The 20,214-nt window shown below is 43.7% G+C and overlaps 1 protein-coding gene across 1 annotated transcript in view; it reads left to right on the top strand.

Annotated features, from left to right (window-relative positions):
- Positions 1–20,214, top strand: part of IL36G (interleukin 36 gamma) — a 29,291-nt gene that overhangs the window by 6,047 nt on the left and 3,030 nt on the right. The window contains exon 2 of the mRNA XM_040623697.1: positions 19,491–19,595. Within this exon, the coding sequence (XP_040479631.1) occupies positions 19,491–19,595 (105 nt within the window). The remainder of the gene's footprint in view (positions 1–19,490; positions 19,596–20,214) is intronic.

Consider the following 20,214-nt stretch of genomic DNA (forward strand, 5'->3'; position numbering starts at 1 on the left):
ATACCTTTAGCAGGGATATGGTTGGTACGCTCTTCCGTGTTACCCACTGATCTTAGGATCACCTGAGGAGCTTTAAAATTATAGATCTGGGTCCCATCCCCAGTGACTGACTTAACTGATATGGGGTAGTGCCCAGGCATTGATATTTTTTGAAAGCTCCCAAGTGATTTTAATGTGTGGCCAGGGTGAAGAGTCATTGTGCAATAGGATTGGGCTCCTAATTGGAAATAGTTTGTACCATCAGGCAGTACAGTATCTGATCATAGTTAAGCTCCCCTCCTAGATTTTCTGATACAAGATGAGTCATGTTTACAAGTTTGTATGAGGAGAACTACTTTCCTGTCCTTGTTTTTTTCTTCTACTGTTCTAACTCCAAGTGCTTTGGAAATCCCACAGGGAGATGAATCTAGAAATTTAATCTCTTAGCTACTGCAGAGAGTTAAGTGTTGGCATTTGTGCCAGATCTAGTTGGGACTGGTAGGAAAGGAGTACCCAGAAATCCTTTTCTCTCCCATCAACTTCAGCCCCCATTTTGATCAGATAGAGTCCTTGCTACAAGGTTTTCTTACTTTGCTAGGATATTTGGAGGTCATATTTATCCCAATTATTAGTTTAGAATCACGGTTCCCAAAGTGTGAACCAGGGAGCCCTTGGGTACCTCACCACACTCACAGAAGTGCCATGGGATGTTTTAAATTTTCAAGGGAAACACAGACATCTGTCAGACCCATAAAAACCACTATCATTAAGTTGTTTCAATCTGACTATTCAATAAACAGAACTGACAGGCGCGCTCCTATCTTAGGGGCTCTGTGAAGAAATTTCTGAGACACTAAGGGCACAGTGAGTTGAGAGAGTTTGGGAACCTGTGACTTAGAAGTTGGAGGTGATGGTTCTTGGGCAGAGCACTGTCTTGGGATTAGTATATCCTTTTGACAGTGCATTTAGGTGTGGGATGAAATCTCATCGAGTGGGACTGAGATGTGCTAGGAGACCGTAGTAGATCTATCTGCCTGATAAAGAAGGAACACTCTGGGGGCAGTTGGTTAAGCATCCCACTCTTGGTTTCAGCTCAGGTCATGATCTCAGGGTCCTGAGGTCAAGCCCCATGTTGGGCTCCGAGTGGAGTCTGCTTGAGATTCTCTCTCCCTCTCCCTCAGCCCCTCCCCACTGTGCACTGCCCCCCCCCCCATAAAAAAAAAAAAAAGGAAGGAACACTCTGATGCTTTCACAAGCAGCCAGGGAAGGATAAGACATGGGGTCTGAGAATAGAGAGGAGATGAGGGAAATGAGAGGAAAGGAAGGCCTGGGAGGTGGGACTAGAGGAGTAAAGTGGTCTCTGAGAAGTTCCTGAGAGCAGTATCACTGATAGGTGTCAACCAAGAAGGGCAGAAATTGTTGGGCTGTCATCATCCCCCATGTGTGCTGGCTCCTTGGTGGTCGAGTTGCAATCTGGGGATCAGCAGCATCATTTGAGAGCTTGTTAGAAATGAATCTGGGACCCCACGGCAGACCCGGAATCAGACTCTGCATTTTAACAGGATCCCCAGATGATCCTTACGCACAGGTATTTGAGGAGTGCGTGTTAGCTGGGAGATTCTCAAGCAGTGCTGACATTGAAACATCCAAAGGAGTTAAAAAAATACTGAAACTCTTATTTAATTGATCTAGGGAGTACACTTGGCATCGGGATATTTAAAAGTCTTCCAGGTGTTTCTAAAGCCAAGTTTGAGAACTACTGGTCTGGTAACAACTGCTTTGTGAGAGTGGGTTTTTTGTTTTGTTTTGCTTTTGGTGGGGGTGTGTTGGGGTGAAACCAAAGTTGTCTGTCAGTTTGGGACAAACAGGAAAAAACTGAAATATGTGAGCCATGAGAGAGATCAACAGATATAAGAAATCAGGGACTATAAGAGGTACCCCTGAAGTGTTAGGGGATAGGTATAAGGGAAATTGAGTTTCCACCATATGTTAAATAGGGAATTAACCGAATTCCTACTTAAACATTGCAAAAAGAATGACTCCAATAGCCTGGAGCAGTTGGAGACATGCAGGTGACTTGATATCCAGTTACAGACAGAATTGGCTCACAAGGGGGCGCCTGGGTGGCTCAGTCAGTTAACTGTCTGTCTTTGGCTCAGGTCATGATCTCAGGGTCCTAGGGATCGAGACCCGTGTCAGGCTTCATTCTCAGTAGGGAGTCTGCCTCTCTCTCGCTCTGTCTCTCTCTCTCAAATAAATAAATAAAATCTTAAAAAAAGGTAAAAAAAAAAAAAAGATTGGCTCACAAGGCTAATGAAATTCACAAGAGATCTTCAGAGGGTATCCACTCAGGTGATATCCACAGAGCCACCTAAAAAAATGCTATATTCAGTCTTCTGGGATCTGTATCCAACAAGCAAAGAAGGCTCAAAGCAGTGGGTTCCAAAAGTACTTTCATAAAATTCTCTATTTGCCTGCAAAATTAGTCAGTCCAGCCCCCTGGACTAGAGGGAGCGAGTGACATATCAGTGGCATATCAGACATACCAAGTGACATATGAGTGACCTATCATACCTACCACATGCATCAAGGTATGTATTTTCTCAAGCTCCATTCTCTCTTTCCCCCTAGATCACTGACAACCCACTGATTTCTAGGGAAATCCCACCTGGCAGAAAATGGCTGTTCTTGTACCTTGGAGCAGGTGGATCAGAGTAGGTCTTAGGGATAAAATTTGGAAAAGTTCAAAAAGCCTTAAGGGAGGAGGTCCTCCTAGTGAGAAGACAGCCGGGCCAAGCCAGTGAGAGCTGTTACATCTCCCCATCCATGAAGGTCCACTGTTAAGGAAGTCAGTTTTGGGTTGGGCCAGAGGGTTGAGAAGGGCCAAAGTCTATGGTGTCCACAGCCCAGGAGAGTGTTCCAGAAACTGGGGGTGAGAATCACATACCTGGGCTAGGGATATACCATGCTTGCGGCTCTGAATGGATGTCGGGAGCTATGTTGTGTCTTTTTTTTTTTTTTAAGATTTTATTTATTTATTTGAGAGTGAGAGAGCAGAGCACGAAAGAGGGCACAAGCAGGGGGGAGAGGCAGAGGGAGAGGGAGAAGTAGGTTCCCCCCTGAGCAGGGAGCCTGATGTGGGGCTTAATCCCAGGACCCTGGGATCATGACCTGAGTTGAAGGCAGATGCTTAAGCGACTGAGCCACCCAGGTGCCCCATATGTTGTGTCTTATATAACACTGAGACTATTGCCTCATTGAAAAAAATAATAAAATGGGAGTGGATAGATGTGAAATAATGAAAGCAACAAACAGTTTGTCAATAACTCACTGGTAGGGCAGAATAAATACAGTGCAACTTCTTTGACATTCTTCTCCTTGACAAGGGTGGTCAGTGTTCCCTCTCTTGACTCTGGGTGGGCTCTGTGATTGCTTAACCAGTATTTAAGAGAATGCAGTAGAATTGTGCCATTCCCAGACACATCCAGGTCTTAAGGACTGGCAACTTGAAAAAAAAATTGAGATATAACTGACATATAACATTGCATAAATGTACAATATATTGGTTTGATACATTTATATATTGCAATATGACTACTACAGTATTTAGCTAACATACCTTTATCAAATCACACAGTTATAATTTCTTGTTTTGTGTTGGGAATAGTTAGGATCTAGTCTGTTAGCAACTTCAAAGTTTATGATACAGTATTGTTGGTTATAATCACTATGTTGTGCATTAGATCTCTAGAACTTGTTTATCTACTATTTGCAGATTTGTACCCTTAAATAACATCTCCCTAGTTTCCCCACCCCCAGCCTCTGGTAAGTGTTCTACTCTCTGTTTTTGCAAGTTCATTTTTTTAAGATTCTACATATAAGAGGTATTATACAGTATTTGTCTTTCCCTGTCTGACTTATCTCAGTTAGCATAATGCCCTCAATGTTCATCCATGTTGTTGTGGATGGCAAGTTTTCCTTCTTTCTCATGGCTGAGTAATATTCAATTATGTAAGTATACCACATCTTAATTCATTCACTCATTGACAGGCACTAAGGTTGTTTCCATACATTGGCTATTGTGAATAATGCTACAATGAACATGGGTGTGCAGGTATCTCTTCAAGATACTGGTTTCAGTTCCTTCAGGTGTATACCCAGGAATGGGATTGCTGGATCATATGGTAGTTCCCTTTTTAGTTTTTTGAGGGACCTCCATATTGTTTTCCATAAAGGCTGTGCCATTTTACTTTCCTAGCAGCAGTGTAAAAGGGTTCCCTTTTCTCCAGATTCACACCAACAGTTGTTATCTCTTGTCTTTTTAATAAAAGAGGACTGGTAGTTTTTATGTCATGTCCCCTGAAATATGTATTCTTGCGCACCAGTCATCACATTGTGAGAAATTCCAAGCAGCCTTGTGAAGAGGTCCACATGGAAAGGAATTGGGGCCCCACTGACAGCCCAGCTGAGCTCCTAGCTGACAGCCAGCACCAACATGCCAGCCAAGTGAGTGGCCTCCTGGAAATGCATCCTTCAGCCATATGAAACAGAGTCAACCATTTCAGCTGAGCCCTACCCATATTGCAGAATTATGAGTAAAATAAGCCACTAAATTTTGGGGTGGTTTGTGGTGCAGTCATAGATCATTGGAACGGAATTTGGTATCAGCAGTGAAGGGCTCCAGTGACTAAAGCTTACAACGTGTGCCATTGCTTTGGGTTTGGATGACAGATGGAAGTTGGAAGGCTTTGGGAAGACTGTTAGTGAGGGCTAGGAGAGTGAGGAAAGCACTACTGACAAAAATGATGTGTGTTATGTAGGGGTGAGAAGTTTAGAAAAAGTGTTGCCTGAAGTAATGTGGGAAACTGGAAGACCTCAGACGGATTTAGGGCAGGCCTAGTAGATCCTTGAAAAAACAGAAGCCTCACTGGTGACACAAGGTAGAGTGGGCTGTCTTAAAAAGAAATGTAGGTGTGTTTTTCCCCTAATGGAATTGGTTATACACTGAAAGTGCAAAACATTTTTAAAAAAAGATTTTATTTATTTATATGAGAGTGAGAGAGAAAGAGCACAAGAGAGGGCGGGGGGAAGGGGCAGAAGGAGAGGGAGATGGAGTAGCAGACTCCCTGATGAGCAGGGAGCCTGATGTAGGGCTCAATCCCAGGACTCTGGGATCGTGACCTGAGCTGAAGGCAGACACCCAACCAACTGAGCCACCCAGGTGCCCCGAATGCAAAACATTTTTAAAGGAATTGTAGTAGCTTGGACTGAAAGGGACAGAGAAATAAAAAATAAAGAGAGGCCTTAACATATAACATCTTATCTAAATATATCTATTTTATAAATATATTTATATTTTAATGTATTTGTATAAAATATATTTTATATAAATATAAAATATATAAATATATTTTAATACATAAATATATATTATATAAAATAATATAATAAAATACATAATATAATTATATAGTATATATCTATAATGTAATAAGATATATAAATATATTTTAATATATAAAATATATAGTATATATTTATTTGTGTATTAAATGTATTTATATGTGATATAAATATATATTATAATATTACTATATATAATAATATATATTATATATAATAAAAATAATGGCCCCAAAAGATGTGTACATCCTAACCCCAGAACTTGTGACTGTTAACTTACATGGCAAAAGGGCCTTGCAGATGTGTTTTGGTTAAGGATCTTGAGGTAGGGTGATGATTCTGGATTATCCAGGTGGGCCAGGGTATTTACAAGGGACCTTAGAAATGAAAGAGGACATCAGGAGGGTCAGAGTCAGAGTGATGCAGTGTTTGAAAAAGATTCAACTAGCCATTGCTGTCTTTGAAGATGAAGGGGAGATGTGGAATACAGGTGCCTCCTAGAAGCTGGAAAAGGCAAGGAAACAATTCTCCCTTAGAGCCTCCAGAAAGAGCCTGCCAACGTCTTGATTTTGGCCCAGTGAGACCCATTTCCAACCTCTGACTTCCAGAACTGGAGGACCATATTTGAGTTGTTTGCATTATAAAGTTTGCGGTGATTTTTTTCTACAGCAGTGATAGGAAACAAACACGGACCTCCAGCTTTCCATGGGCTGGAAGTAGACTAAGAGAAGTCCCCACTGCAGACACGGGCTACTCTAAAGGGAAAAAGAAGGGTGGCTCAGAGGGTGGGGCTGATGGCTCCGGGGTAGAGCCTGCTCCCAGGAAGCAGGGCAGGTCCCTAATCAAATTGGTGATGTGGTCCCAGCAGGACTTGTGAAATGCTATGAACCAGGGACTGCTGTCTCCTTCTGAATAGGAAGATCTCTTGTTGTCTCTCTCTGCCTGTTCACCACTGCATGTTGGGTATGTGTGGATAGATAACTTACCACTTTGGTTCACAGGTCTTCAGATTGGGAGAAACTTCATCCAATAAACCATATCTATACCTGGACATGATTTAGATCAGCGATGGGCAACTTTTTCTGTAAAGGACCAGATAGTAAATCTTTTCTGTTTAACAGGCCAACTAGTCTCTGTCATGACTACCCAACTGTGCCATTGGAGCACAAAGGCAGTCAAACACAATGTGTAAATGTGTGGGCAGGCCAGATCTGGCGTGCAGGCCAGAGTTTACCTGATTCGGATGATGAGGTCCTGGACATCAAGCCGATGCCTTAACTGGATGAGACTTTGGGAGCCCTTGGGTGGGCATAAGTGTGTTTTGCATAAGTGAGGACTAGAAATAAGGCAGACTATAATAGATTAAAAATAAAGGCAAATTCCTTGACATTTTTCTCATTGAGAGATGGCATTTATGTGCATTCCTCTTGAATCAGTGCAGGTTCTGTGATAGATCAGTAGCATTATGACAGAAATGAAGTATTGCCAGTTCTGGGTCCAAGCCTTTAAAGATTAGCAACTTCGACTGTTCTTCCACTCCTTGGGAGGTTGGGATGCTTGTTCTCGAACACAGCTGCCGTTCTGTAAAGAAGCCTAAGCAGCCACAGTATGGGTTATGTGAGCATTTGTGGCTCTGAACAATTGACTTAGAAACAGACCTGTGGGACTCAGTCTGTTCCTAACTCTGGCTCTCTGTGTACCTTTTAACTGGGCCCAATGAGTGATTGTAGCTCTGGGCCTGACCCACAGGGCCATGAGGCAGAGAGGTGGTGCCAGGAACAGGACTGGGGACACAGGTGGTCTTTGCTGAGTGTTTCTCACGATACACTTCCACAGAGCTGTGCGCCCCACCCCCAAAGTCTTTCTTTAATTTATAAGTTAATTCTTATAGCAACAACAGAAATAGAAGGGCAGGAGTTACTCCTCCATTTAACATAGGAAGTGCTTGTGGGGTCCAAACATGGTTAGGGGCAGGATGGGCCAAAAGGACTCTTTTCTGTTAGTCCCAAGCTCAGCTCTCTCTGTGGGACTAGGCCCTGGAGAAGACCAGAAGGGCCTTGTGCCCTCCAGAGCCAACTGCCAATGATCTGTTTTCTCCCAGCTCTGATTCTAGGACAATGCCTTATCAACTGTGGGTTGAGAACCATACTAAGTCATAAAAATCAGTTGGGAAAAAAAAAAAAGAATAGAACATACGTCAGAATCCATTAAACATAGTAAGGGAGAATAATATATTATGGTAAAGCTCTTTTTTTTTTTAACAATTCAGCTGGAAATTTTTTTTTTTTTTTAAAGATTTTGTTTATTTATTTGACAGAGATAGAGACAGCCAGCGAGAGAGGGAACACAGGCAGGGGGAGTGGGAGAGGAAGAAACAGGCTCCTAGCAGAGGAGCCTGATGTGGGGCTCGATCCCATAACGCTGGGATCACGCCCTGAGCCGAAGGCAGACGCTTAACTGCTGTGCCACCCAGGCGCCCCTAGCTGGAATATTCTGCTCTCATGACTTAAGGAGCTGAAAATGGATTGGATGGGAGCAGTTGGGTTTTTTAAGACACACTGATGTTTTAACATCATGTGGTGTGGAATTCAGATGTCCCAGCAAGATTTTACACCCTAGATCTTCCCTGTGAATTCGATAATCACCCAAAGTAACTGAATCTCCGTGCTTTCAGAAACAACTTGACATAAAGCCATGACACCTTTCTATTTCTGCAGCCCCATTACCAGGACACAAACTCTTGCAGTGCTTTTAGAATATCTTATTTATTTTAAAGCACTTATTTGCTCATGAATATTCATCCCCAGTAGATGTCTTGTATTATTTCTCTTCAGGGATCTCAACTGCTGTAGTAACTGTGCAGTTACTTATGCATTTCTATCAATCTGAAATGAAAATTTTAACTTAATATTCTATTAGTAGTTATTATTTGAGAGTGGAACCTTTTCTTTTTGCTCCACTGGTCTCAGTGTAACATCTTTCACACAGCCTAGGTAAGGGACTGATTCTGCCACTCTGTGAGGCATTTGCCTTTAAGAGTTAACTGCATCATTCTCTAACTAGCTCCTGTTGTAACCAAGCTCACAAAATCATTGTTTCTTATTCTGCTTTTGTAGACACTTTGGGAATCTCCATTGACCTTACAAGGTGTCCTCACAGTTGGTTTCCTGCTCCTGGTGATAACTCTTCCATGCAAACAAGACATTTAAACTAAGGAAGAGAATTATTTGGAGCGTGAATCCAAATATAAGATAATCGTTATGTCTGCTACAAAACAAGACACCAGTACCAAAATGAGTCATTCATGCTAAGCCCCATGTCACCAAACTGAGGCTCAATTACAGTTTTAGCTTTCCCTGAAATGGAATCTGAAACCAGCAGTTAAAAAAAAAAAAAGCAGGTCATTCAGGAGTTACCTGATCAGCACTAGCTAGGTAATCTGCCTGAGACGCCTCTGCCATCACCTAAGGGAAAGTAACCTTGCAATAAGCAATAATCAACCTGATTTTTTGCCAAGTAGGACTTCCTTGTTTCCGCTCCCTTCTGCCTATTAAAGTCTTTCATTCTGCACAGCTCCTCAGAGCTCCTTTCTACCTACTAGATTGGATGCTGCTTGATTGGAATTGATTTCTGCTCAAATTCTTAAAAATTTTTAATATGCCTCAGTTTTATCTTTTAACATGTTGATGACAGAGTTTTGTCCCCACAACTGTGAATGATTTGTGAATTAGATACCTTTTGAATTTTATTTAAATTTTATACACCCTGTCCCCCAGAAAGTAAACAACTTATGAAAATTGAATGTTTCATCTTAAGGAGGCTGTAGGTCTTTATGATTTTACACAGTCAAATTTTCATAATTTTTTATGTTACCTACATTTTAAAGAATGTTTCAAAATTCCAAAAAATTAATCATACAACAAGAAAAATAAGATATACTGATCTAGTAAATTTCATGTGTTCAGTAACTAAAAATCTGAAAAGGCTTCAGTCATATAAATGCAAATTATTTAAAACAATTTGTTGAAGGTACAAAGACCAAAAGTTTACTTTAACTAGCTAAATTTAATTTTGTTAAACTATTTGTATTTTTCGAAAATTTATTTCATTATGAAATTTTTTTTTAGAAGATTTTATTTATTTATTTGACAGAGACAGCCAGCAAGAGAGGGAACACAAGTAGGGGGAGTGGGAGAGGAAGAAGCAGGCTCCCAGTGGAGAAGCCTGATGTGGGGCTCGATCCCAGAACGCTGGGATCATGCCCTGAGCCGAAGGCAGACGCTTAACGACTGTGCCACCCAGGCGCCCCTCATTATGAAATTTCATCAGTCAGATTTTGGTAGGTTGACATTACAAGCCCATAATAAATTTATGCGTGAACTCGGTTGCAAGGTAAAATGTATTTCAAATTGGGATGCAGTAAAAAGGAAGTTTGAAAGCACGATCCTAAGCTTGCGACAAAGGTCTTGCCTTCAGGACCCGCGCTGAGTTCAGAGATGCAGCCCCCCACCCCCCTCGGGGAGTGTGGCCTGCTGAGTGGCCTGTGGAGGCTCGGCCTTTTGATGTCATTCGGTGCCGCGGCGCCCTCTGCTGGTCCCAGGAGGCACAGCTGACTGCTCTGCCAGGGCCTTAGCTCCAAGCCCTGAGGATGTTCTAGGGTGACCAAAGGGCAGTCTCTGGATTTCTTGGCAGCCAGGCCCTCTCTGTAGCAGCAATCCAGGAGTGGGCAGGGGCCAAGGATGGCTCTTGAAGGGGTTTGTGATGAACCAAACACTTGCATTCATGAAGCTGCGATGAGCAAGGCAGTGAGCTGAATCAGCTCACAACAGGTCTGGTGGATGCACTATGGAGCTTGGACTTCCTGGGTAGATGGTGAGGAGTGCTGGTGTGATCAGGTCTGAGTTTTAGAGAGATTTCTTATTTTGGTTGTTTTTGAAGATTTATTTATTTATTTATTTGAGAAAGAGAGAGAGCAAGAGGGAGAGTGGGGTGGCAGGGAGCAGAGGGAGAGGGAGACAGAGTCCCAAGCAGAGTATGCCTGAGCATGGAGCCCATGTGGGGCTTGACCCCATGACCCTTAGATCACCACAGAGCAAGAGTCGGGCACTCAACCCACTGCGCCACCCAGGCGCCGCTAGAGAGATTTCTTGGCCAAACTGAGGCAGACAGCCTGGAGCAGGGAGCACCTGGAAGTGGGTCGGCAGTTACGGGCTGGGCCCGGAATCCAGGTGATAAGTGGTGCCCCTGAGCCACAGGAGGATGTGCTCCATGTCTCTACCTGCTCTGTATCTGTGAGACTGACCTTGTGGGTTGCTTCAGCAGTCTCTTGTCCTCTGATTTCTGATTGGGCTGAGGCAATGGGAGATCAGAAGGAGGGAAGAGAGTTTGATTAGAGTGCCCCCCCCCCCAAGTTGTCACTAGCTGTGTTCCTTTCTGATACAGAAGCCATAATTCATTTCTGGGTATACCAGTCACTGACACAAGCACCTTGCCTCTCCTCCTCCTGGGGGTGTGGGGATAGGGGATTCCAGCTGTTGGCAGCTCCCCCCCCCCAACCGTTCTTCACTGCCTCCTGTTGCTTTCTGTAAACCTGTCTGCAATTTTGTAAATATTACCTTGCTTACATTCTTCCCAGTGTGCACCTTCTGAGTATACTTCTCCCCCTTGCCAGGTCCTGAGCCATGCCAAAGAGTTTGAACTTTATTGTTCAGGCAATGGGGAATCATGGCTGTACCAACTTGCATTCTCTCCAACAGTGTAAGAGGGATCCCCTTTCTCCACATCCTCTCCAACATTTGTTGTTTCCTGCCTTGTCAATTTTTGCCATTCTAACTGGCGTAAGCTGGTATCTCAATGTGGTTTTGATTTGAATTTCCCTGTTCCTAACCATGAGACATAAAATGACTATCCTACTTAAACTGCCCAACATGAGTTTAGAATGACCTGATCTACCAAACCATAAAATAGGACAGGCACAGGAAAACTCTATTTAAAAAATAATGGTGTATAGGAGACCAGGCCCAAGCATATCTGAAAGGCAAAATTCAACCTCATAAGTTGGTAGTTCAGACTCCCATGGTATCTGCTCCTACAGCTTTTCCACCCATTTCTTAATTCATACCAGAGTCTCATGGCGAGATCTAGAATAGAGGAGAAAAAGTGTAGGCCTGATTGGTTGTATGCATGGATCTGCATAGTATGCTGGCCCCAGCTGGAAATAGAAGTCTACTGCCATTTCACTATGGCTCCTTCAGGTTGCCTTGAAAAATAATGATGAAGGGAAATCCTCCCATTGGGCAGAACTTGAGGTAACATATTTGGTTATTCATTTCATGTTGGAGGAGATCTGTGATACAGATCTACACTGATCTGTGGGCCAATGAGTTGGCTAGCTGGGCAGAAACTTGGAAAGAAAAAGATTAGGAAATTGGCTACAAGGAGGTGTAGAGAGTGGTATGCAGGCGAACCTTACAAAATGGGCACAGAATGGGAAATGTGAAGATATTTGTTTTCCAATTAAGTGCCTACCAAAGGGAGTCTACTGCAGAGGAGGCTCTCAATAAATAAGAGGTCGAAGTGTCCCAACCTGTGGATGTCAATCTTCCCCAGTCACTTGCCTACTCAATGGGTCCGTGTACAAAGTGACCATGGTAGCAGATATGGAGATTATGCATGGACTCAGCTGTTTGATTTCCCCTAAACAAGTTCAATTTGGTTACTGCCACTGAAGAAAGCTCAAACCGTCCATCATCAGCAGAGATCAACAGAAAACACCTGATGAGGCACCATTTCCTAGTGAAACCAGCCAGCTCCCTGGTGGCAGATTGGTTGTATTGGACTGTTCCATTATAAAGAGGTCAATGCTTTTTTCTTGTAGAGATACATATAAATTTTGTGTATTGATTTATCTTCTCAACTTTCATAGTACTTCTGCCAGCAACGCCATTTGCAGACTTACTGAATGACTTTATCTGAGATGTCCCACATAGCATCACTTCTAACTAAGGGTTACATTTTTCAGTAAGGGCATTGTGGCAACAAGTTCACACTCATGTAATAATTCATTGGCTTTTCTACCTGCACCATCATTGGCTTTACCATGTGCAGATGTCTTGATAAAATAGTGGAATGGTCTTTTGAAGAGTCACAGGTGGCGCCAAGTAGAGCACAGCACTTTGAGAGAGTGCTGTCTTACTGAAAGCAGTGTATTCCTTAAACCACTGGTTGATAACTGTTGCTGTCTTCCTCATGACGGGAACGCAGAGGTTCAAGAGCTGAAGGGTGGAGTGGGAAAGAGCCTCTCGTACTCCTAAACCAAATGACATACTGTAGGAACTTTTTCTTCTTGTTATGTGACCCCTAAGCTCCATGGAAAGGAGGTTCTAGTGTCAAGGAATGAAATGCTTCCACTAGGGAATACAGTCAAGGATCTGAGGAATTAGAAGCTGAGATTGCCCAATAGCCATTTGGCCCCTTGTGTCATTGAATAAACAGGTAGAAAGGAGTCACCTTACTGGTTGGGGTGATGAATCCTGATTATTCAGGGAAAACTAGGTTGCTGTAATTGAAAGTACACAGGACTGTGTCTGGAACCCAAGGGATTCCCTGGAACAGATCTTATTAGTCCTCTGCCTGGTGGTTTCAGACGATGGAAAACTGTAGCACCAAGGACTCCGAGTCCATAGAAACAAAGGTTTGATTTACCCTCAAGGTGAAGAAGAGGATCCTGCTGAGGTACTCATAGAAGGCAAGGGGAATTTTGGATAGATGGTGGGAGAAGGCCATTGTGATTACCAAATTAGACTTTGTGAATAGCTACAAAATCAAGTAGTCTATCAATTGACTGCTTAACTGTTCCCTCCCCACTCCTGTGTTTTCCTCTAACCACCTTATACAAATAACACTGGGAATGGCTTTTAAAAACTTTCAGCTGGGTGTATGACCACGTTGACCTAACTTGCGATGATTCAGAAGCTGCTGTCTTTTTATATTTCACTTGGGATAGGGAAGACAGATTTCCGACTCTTGGAGGAAGAACATGGACCTGAGGGGCAAAAGGCTTAGCCTATGCTGGATGACTTCCAAGGACCCTTCACGATTCACTGGAAGGAAATTGGAGGGTGGGAAGAGAGTGAGGTCAGGATATTTATTCCTGGTTCCTTCCCTCTGGGGTCACCTCAGGCTGTTTTTCTTGAGGCAGGTCATGGCTTTTTTTTTTTTTTTCTTTTAAAAATTTTAATTTAAATTCCATTTAATTAGCATATACTGTATTATTAGATTCAGAGGTAGAATTCAGTGATTCACGGTGCCTGGGTGGCTCAGTCAGTTAAGCGTCATGGCTTCTTTTACGTTGCCCTCTCCACAAAGCTCTCTCTCTCTCTCTCTCTCTGTGGGTTATGGTAACTAGCTGTTTCCTCCTCTTGTCCATTCAGGCCTATGGGGGATAAGAGGTGTATCCTACTGTTACTAGCCCTGGGGTTCAGCGTTATCTATGCCTTGGGATTTCCCTACACTCTGCCTACGTCTTTATAACTAACCCCTTTATTACATTAACCTCAAATTGCCAAATTTTGAATGTGTCATATGTTTCTTGTTAGGACCTGACTGGCACAGAATGGCTCTCAAGTTCACCCAAGCAGACTTGAAAGACTTTGACGTGGGAGAGACATTCTCTTTCTTGCAAAGATGTAAATGTCTGAGCATGTAGTTCCGATTCTCACAGAAAATTATCTTACAGACATGAGGGAACCTGGCCTTACGTACTGACTGTCTGTTCAGAAGAGAATGAACTCAATGTTGGTCCTTGCTGACATTATGGAATTATCAGGTCAGCAGTTCTGAGCCTGTGCTACTTCTGGACTTCCGATATTTTGATCACTTTTTTTTTTTTTTAAAGATTTTATTTATTTAACACAGATAGAGACAGCCAGCGAGAGAGGGAACACAAGCAGGGGGAGTGGGAGAGGAAGAATCAGGCTCATAGCGGAGGAGCCTGATGCGGGGCTCGATCCCATAACGCTGGGAACACGCCCTGAGCCGAAGGCAGACGCTTAACCGCTGTGCCACCCAGGAGCCCCTATTTTGATCACTTTGAATTGGAGTTTTTCAGCTTTTGAAGCTGAAAGTAAACTTACGCTATAGATTCTTGTAAGTAGAATTGATGAGTCAAGGGGTACATACGTTTAGATTTTTAATAGCTCCTGCAAACCTGCTTTCCAAAAGGCTGTGCTGATTCACACATCCATCCACACAGTGAGTGAATCTGTGTCCTCACCACCATTGCCTATCACCTTTTTAATTTGTGTCTTCCTGATGGATGGAAATGGAATCTCATTGTGGCTTTGATTTGCATTTTGCTAATTACTAGTATGGTTAGCTATAATTACTTCGATTTGTTGGATATTTATATTTTCTTCTCAGCGAAATGCTTTTTACATCTATTGTTTATTTTTCTATAAAATTACTTGCATTTTTAAAATGAGTAGGAACTACTTAAAAACTTTGAATATTAGGTATTAGTTTGTTAGATGTAGTGCAAATATTTTCTTGTAGGCACCTTATCTTGCAACTTTCACCCACGGTGTGTTTTGTCCAAGTTTGTCCAAAATTCTAAAATTTTGATGATGTTCAATTTATCATCTTTTCTTTCATGGCTTTTGCATTTTCTGTGATGTGGATCATTGTGCTAAAATTTCTCTGTCATTGGCTCTTTGTCCAGGAATTTCAAACTTCAGGCACTTAACCTAAACTTTTCCTTAAGTGTTTTACCACAAGCTGTGTGTTGAAGGCTTTAGCTATTTGTTTTTTTTTTTTTTTTTGGTTGCACATAAGTGTACAATTTGGTCAATAGATGTTTTAAATTTAGAGAACTGTACCTTGATGTTGGTCCTGTGTAGTTGGATTCTTTTGTCTTGATGCGTTTAATGCTTCTATTAATTTCTGACATTTTGATGAGGAGTTTGGGGGTTATTTTTGTTAATTTATCTTTCATTTTACCATAAGAGACTCGTAATCTCAGGAAGCAAACTGAGGGTTGCTGGAGTGGTGGGGGGGTGGGAGGGATAGGGTGGCTGGGTGATGGACATTGGGGAGGGTATGGGTTGTGGTGAGCGCTGTGTATGGTGTAAGACTATGAATCACAGACCTATACCCCTGAAACAAACAATACATTATATGTTAATAATAATAATAATAATAATAGTAAAAATTTGTCTTTCATTTTCACATGAAGGAGAGGAAGCTACTAAATAACAATGTTGGCCCACAACCGAAAGTCTGAGTTTTCATGGAAGACCCAGCTTCAGGAAAGATGTGAGGATGGGTCAGCCCACAGGGAGGCATCTTAGACAATGGGCTTGGGCTGCTTGGAGGAGCAGAGGTTTGGGCAAGTTCAATTACATCATCACACCCACACTGGGTAAAGGCGGCCCTGCAAAGGTCACCCTGGGAATTTCCTTGGCATTTTCCCATTTTCCCAAATCTACTCAAGTACAAATGGCCCAGGCTGTTCTCTGTGGTCCATGGTGCACATCATGTTGCATTATTCAACCAAGGGGAGTTCCAGTTCTCTCCCAGTAGCAATGCCCAGGCCAGACTGCCAGCCCTGCTTGTATGTAGCCCTTGATAGGATGTAAACCACAGTGGCTTTCGTCCTTTTAGGAGCCCCAAGGGAGCTGGTGAGCACTGGAGCAGAGAGCCCTGGATTGGGGAAGTGGGAGTTACAGATTCTAAGCCCAGGTCTACTATGAATTTGATTCTGTATTTGTCAACTGTGGGGGCCATATAACCTCTACTACTTCATGGTTCATTCTGCTTTATTCATTGTGAATGTCAGCTTGGCTACATGAATACATTGTTATGGAGATTGTGCATCTACGGACAGGTTTTAGAGATTCTAGTGGTGGTGAATAACCAAGCTCTCTCCCTCTACCTGGTTTCTATTGATGTTCCCTCCACTATCAAAATCATGGGCATGTTAAGTTAGCAAAATAACAGGACTTGATACCAAACAAGCATGGATGATAATATCTTAGAGCTCAAAAATTGAAATCTGGACTTTATGATCTCTTAAAATTATTTCCATGTCTAGGACCTTTGGCTTTACAAGTACTTACTTGAATTCAATTCAAGCCACACTTAATGGTGTGTGTAATTTCCATTGTTGTATATGACAATAGAACATTAATAGAAAGAATCTGACAAACTGGTTATGTTTACATAGCAGAATCATATTCCTTACTTTTTATAACCAGCATAAATATTGATGGTCCTCTCAAATACAGGTAGGGTATCATGTAATCATATTATCCATCCCTTCTACTCTAAGACAAAAGTTCTGGTTCATTTCTTCAGTAGATGGGCTCTCTGCTCCTCAATTATCCACCCCAGTGGTTTAGTTCTTCCCTCTTATCACCATCACTCTTATTCTAATTTCTCTGATACTCATTCACACCAAAGTTTAAACTGGGGACTTAAGAATGGATACTGATTACTGGCAATTCTGGAAAGTACTGGAGTCTCTGAATGTTGGGAAATGAGGGAAAGGTGAGTGGAATAAGAGGCTGAGGCTGAAGGGGACATATGTCATCATAAGACAGTTTTTTTGTTCCCTCTTGTTTCTTTCCTGCAGTTGTTAATATCAGGGATACTTCAGCACCTTCTTGTTACTCTTTAGCCTTCTAACATATTTTGTAACCAACTAGTTCCCTTTGAAATTCCTTGTGTGGGTTCTGCTTTCCACACTAGATCCTGATTGAAACAGAGAACTAAGGAATTTGGGGGCCAGATGATAGGACCCTTTAGATGTCATTTTTTTGTGAACATCCCAAGAAAGGAGGTATGTTGACTGATACATAATGGAGAGGCTCTTCAATTGGACAGAGAGGACCCAAGAGAGGTGACACTGGCTGAGCCTGGCTTTGAACACAATTATGTCTGAATTCATTATCACTCCTGGGTTAACAGATAAACTGAAAGCCAAAAGTGATGGGATTGAGGCCTCAACAGGAAAGGATCATGTTCCTCCAAGGACAACAAGGAGATGGGGTGAAAAAAGTATGAAAGGTTGAGCAAAGAACTTTTCAGGGCTGGGAAGAGGAGCTCATGGAGGTGCTTGCCTAGAAGGTTCTATCTTAGGCCTTCTCTCCTCCACCCCCCAGCTAGGTAGGTAAATATGAAGTTGTTTCCAGTCTGTCTTGAAATTCACCTCAGCCAAGTTAGCTTGTGCAGTAGAAAGTTTTTGTGCTTGACCTCAGTGGATGGAGGGTGGGCGTGTAACAAACATTGTACCAAAAAAAAAAAAAAAGTAATAATAGCTGTTACCATTCACTGAGAACCTGCAAATGCCCTACATTACTAGAACAGAGGGTGGGGGTAAGTTGGGATCTGAGGCTCAGTTTTTAGGGAGATCATTGCTGACCATTTTAGCCGTTAGGCAGTTCTGGAATCCAGCGCATTTTGGGGGCACCAGGGACCAGGCTTGCCTCGGTTAAGGGTATGCTGCTTAGTGCCTGTGGCTTCCCAAGGGGGTAGAGGTGCTGAGAGAGTGCAGTGGGGGAGCTTTCAGCCTAGCCCTCTTTTCAGGGGTGGCCTAAGGTGGTTCAGGCGTGGTTGGATGGCCAGGAATGCCATGTGGACCCTGCCTGGAGCCCAGCTGATTTTGCAATCGCAGGACTCCCTTCATGGAACTGTAGAGGGCAAGCTTGCCTGCCCCAGCAGATGGACTCCTTTTGTGAAGGGCCTGGTATTTCCAGTTGTTGCCTGAGTGACAAGGCAGGAGAACCGAGTTCTGGGGAAGTCCCTCAGTCTCCCCTTGCTGAGAAGCCTGGGGTCTGTCATCAGCTCTGTTTCCCCGTGGGCGTGGCTCGGTGCCTCCTTCTCTGGCAGCTCATGCTGATGCTGTCATTTCTCCATCTGAGTCTCACAGGATCTTGTGGCATACAGTTGCCACGCCCCACCAAGGCAGGTGGCACCTCCCCATTCTACCAAATAAATGGCAGTGTCTGTCAGAGCCCGTGACTGCTCTTGGGAGCTGTTGGAGCTCTGATTCAGTCCCCTGCACTTTTGATAAAGGTCCAACTTTTCAGGCTTCCCTCTTTTCTGTGCTTTAGGGCTCAGGGAAGAGATGCGGCTCTGCCAGGCTCTGTGTCTTGTCCAGTGCTTGTCTAACTGCTTCTCACTTTCCCACTTCCCAGCGAGTTGCTAGGATCCTGGCAGAGCTGCCCTGCCCCCAGGCAGAAGCAGAAGTCAATGGGGGAAGGAGGAGGAGACGCAGGCATTAGGTGGCTGTGGGTATTTAAGGTCAAAAGTCATGCCTGGCTTAGAACTTCTAGGAAGATACTATCACTGGCTGCATCTTTGGGTGGAGGAAGTTCTGCCCGATGTCTCCTCCCTGTCCCTACCTTGAAGTTTTGTCTCGGGAGGTGGCTCAGATTTTCTGACTAGGGCGTTATGTCAGGCCAGGCTTCCCGGCTCCTTGTCCAGAATGAGGATCTCAGTAACCAGTGTCCTGGAAAGGTCTTGGAAATGTCTCCAGATGCTCATGTCTCCTATCACTGTCCCCACAGGTGTTGAGACAACCCCACTATGACATGCATTCGAGGAGTCCCTTTCTCTGGAGAACCCTTTACAGCAGGTGATGTTGAGATGGGGCTCTGGAGGCCTGGGACACCTGCACTCATACCTGTCTCTTCTGGATCTTCTGGATATGCCCCAGCATTTTCTGCCCCTCTTTGTGTATGGCCCTTACCATCCAGTGCTCTCCAGCTTCCCCTGGACAGTGAGCTTCCGCAGGGTGGGGAGCAGTGCTTATTCTCTGCTCTAGCTCCAGACCTAGCACCAAGCCAAGCACAGAGTAGGCATCAGAGGGAGTAGCTGGGCCTTGACACACATGTGCTATGGAACAGTTGACCCTCTTACACCAGTTGCAGCCCTGGCCCTCCTCACCATAACCCATAGCTTTACCAGAAAGGAAGGCTGAGCTGAGGGTCATGTGACTGCTGTCAGTTTTGGTATCTAAACCCTGGGCCTTCCTTCCTGAAGGGCCTAGCATCTAGCAAAGCTGCCTAATTATAATGGTTCTTCATTATTCTTTTCTATTTAAACTGCAGTGAATAAACCTCATACTGGGGAGGTCTCCGACTTGAATCAGCAGGTGTGGGTCCTTCAGGGTCAGACCATTGTGACAGTTCCACGGAGTAACAATGTAACCCCAGGTGAGTGGTGATCCCGTGGCTGCTGCCTTGGAGGCAAGGGAGGGGTCACATTAGTGCACCTGAGATGCTGGCACTGGCCTTTTGTGAAGGGTGGCTTGACAACAGGGCCCACCTGGAAGGAGGAGAATTTCACACTTGCCTGGGAAGCCATGTCAGGGAGAAGTTTGTCTGCACTAGGATATAGAAAGCAGAGAGGGTAGAGCAGCCTCCTGGGGGTCAGGAGAGCTGCTTTCAGTGACTGATGGCCTGTCCCATGGAAGAGGAGTATCTTATCCTGCCTGACTTCAAGGTGTCCTAAAAGGACTAAATGAGTGGGTAGAGGAAGGCAGATTTCAACATCACATTAGGCAAAACTTGCCAATGGACAGAACTCTTCAAGGATCAGAGGGGCTGCTTGGGGTTGGAGCTTCCCACCTCCAGGTGTTTAAGCAGGGGTGTGACAATCTCTAGGGCAGGGTCTGCCATCTGTTTAACTCTGTGTGTTTGCTCTATTTCCTAGGGCCGTGACTGGTACGTGGTATGAATGAATGAATGAATGAATGAATGAGGTAGTTGGCGATTTGGTGGGCCTGGGGTAGCAGGGATGACACTCTTAATGTTTCTTCCTGCCCCACCTGAA

This window comes from Ursus maritimus, unplaced genomic scaffold, assembly GCF_017311325.1.
Source record: "Ursus maritimus isolate PB19 unplaced genomic scaffold, ASM1731132v1 scaffold_6, whole genome shotgun sequence".
Lineage (NCBI taxonomy): Eukaryota > Metazoa > Chordata > Mammalia > Carnivora > Ursidae > Ursus > Ursus maritimus.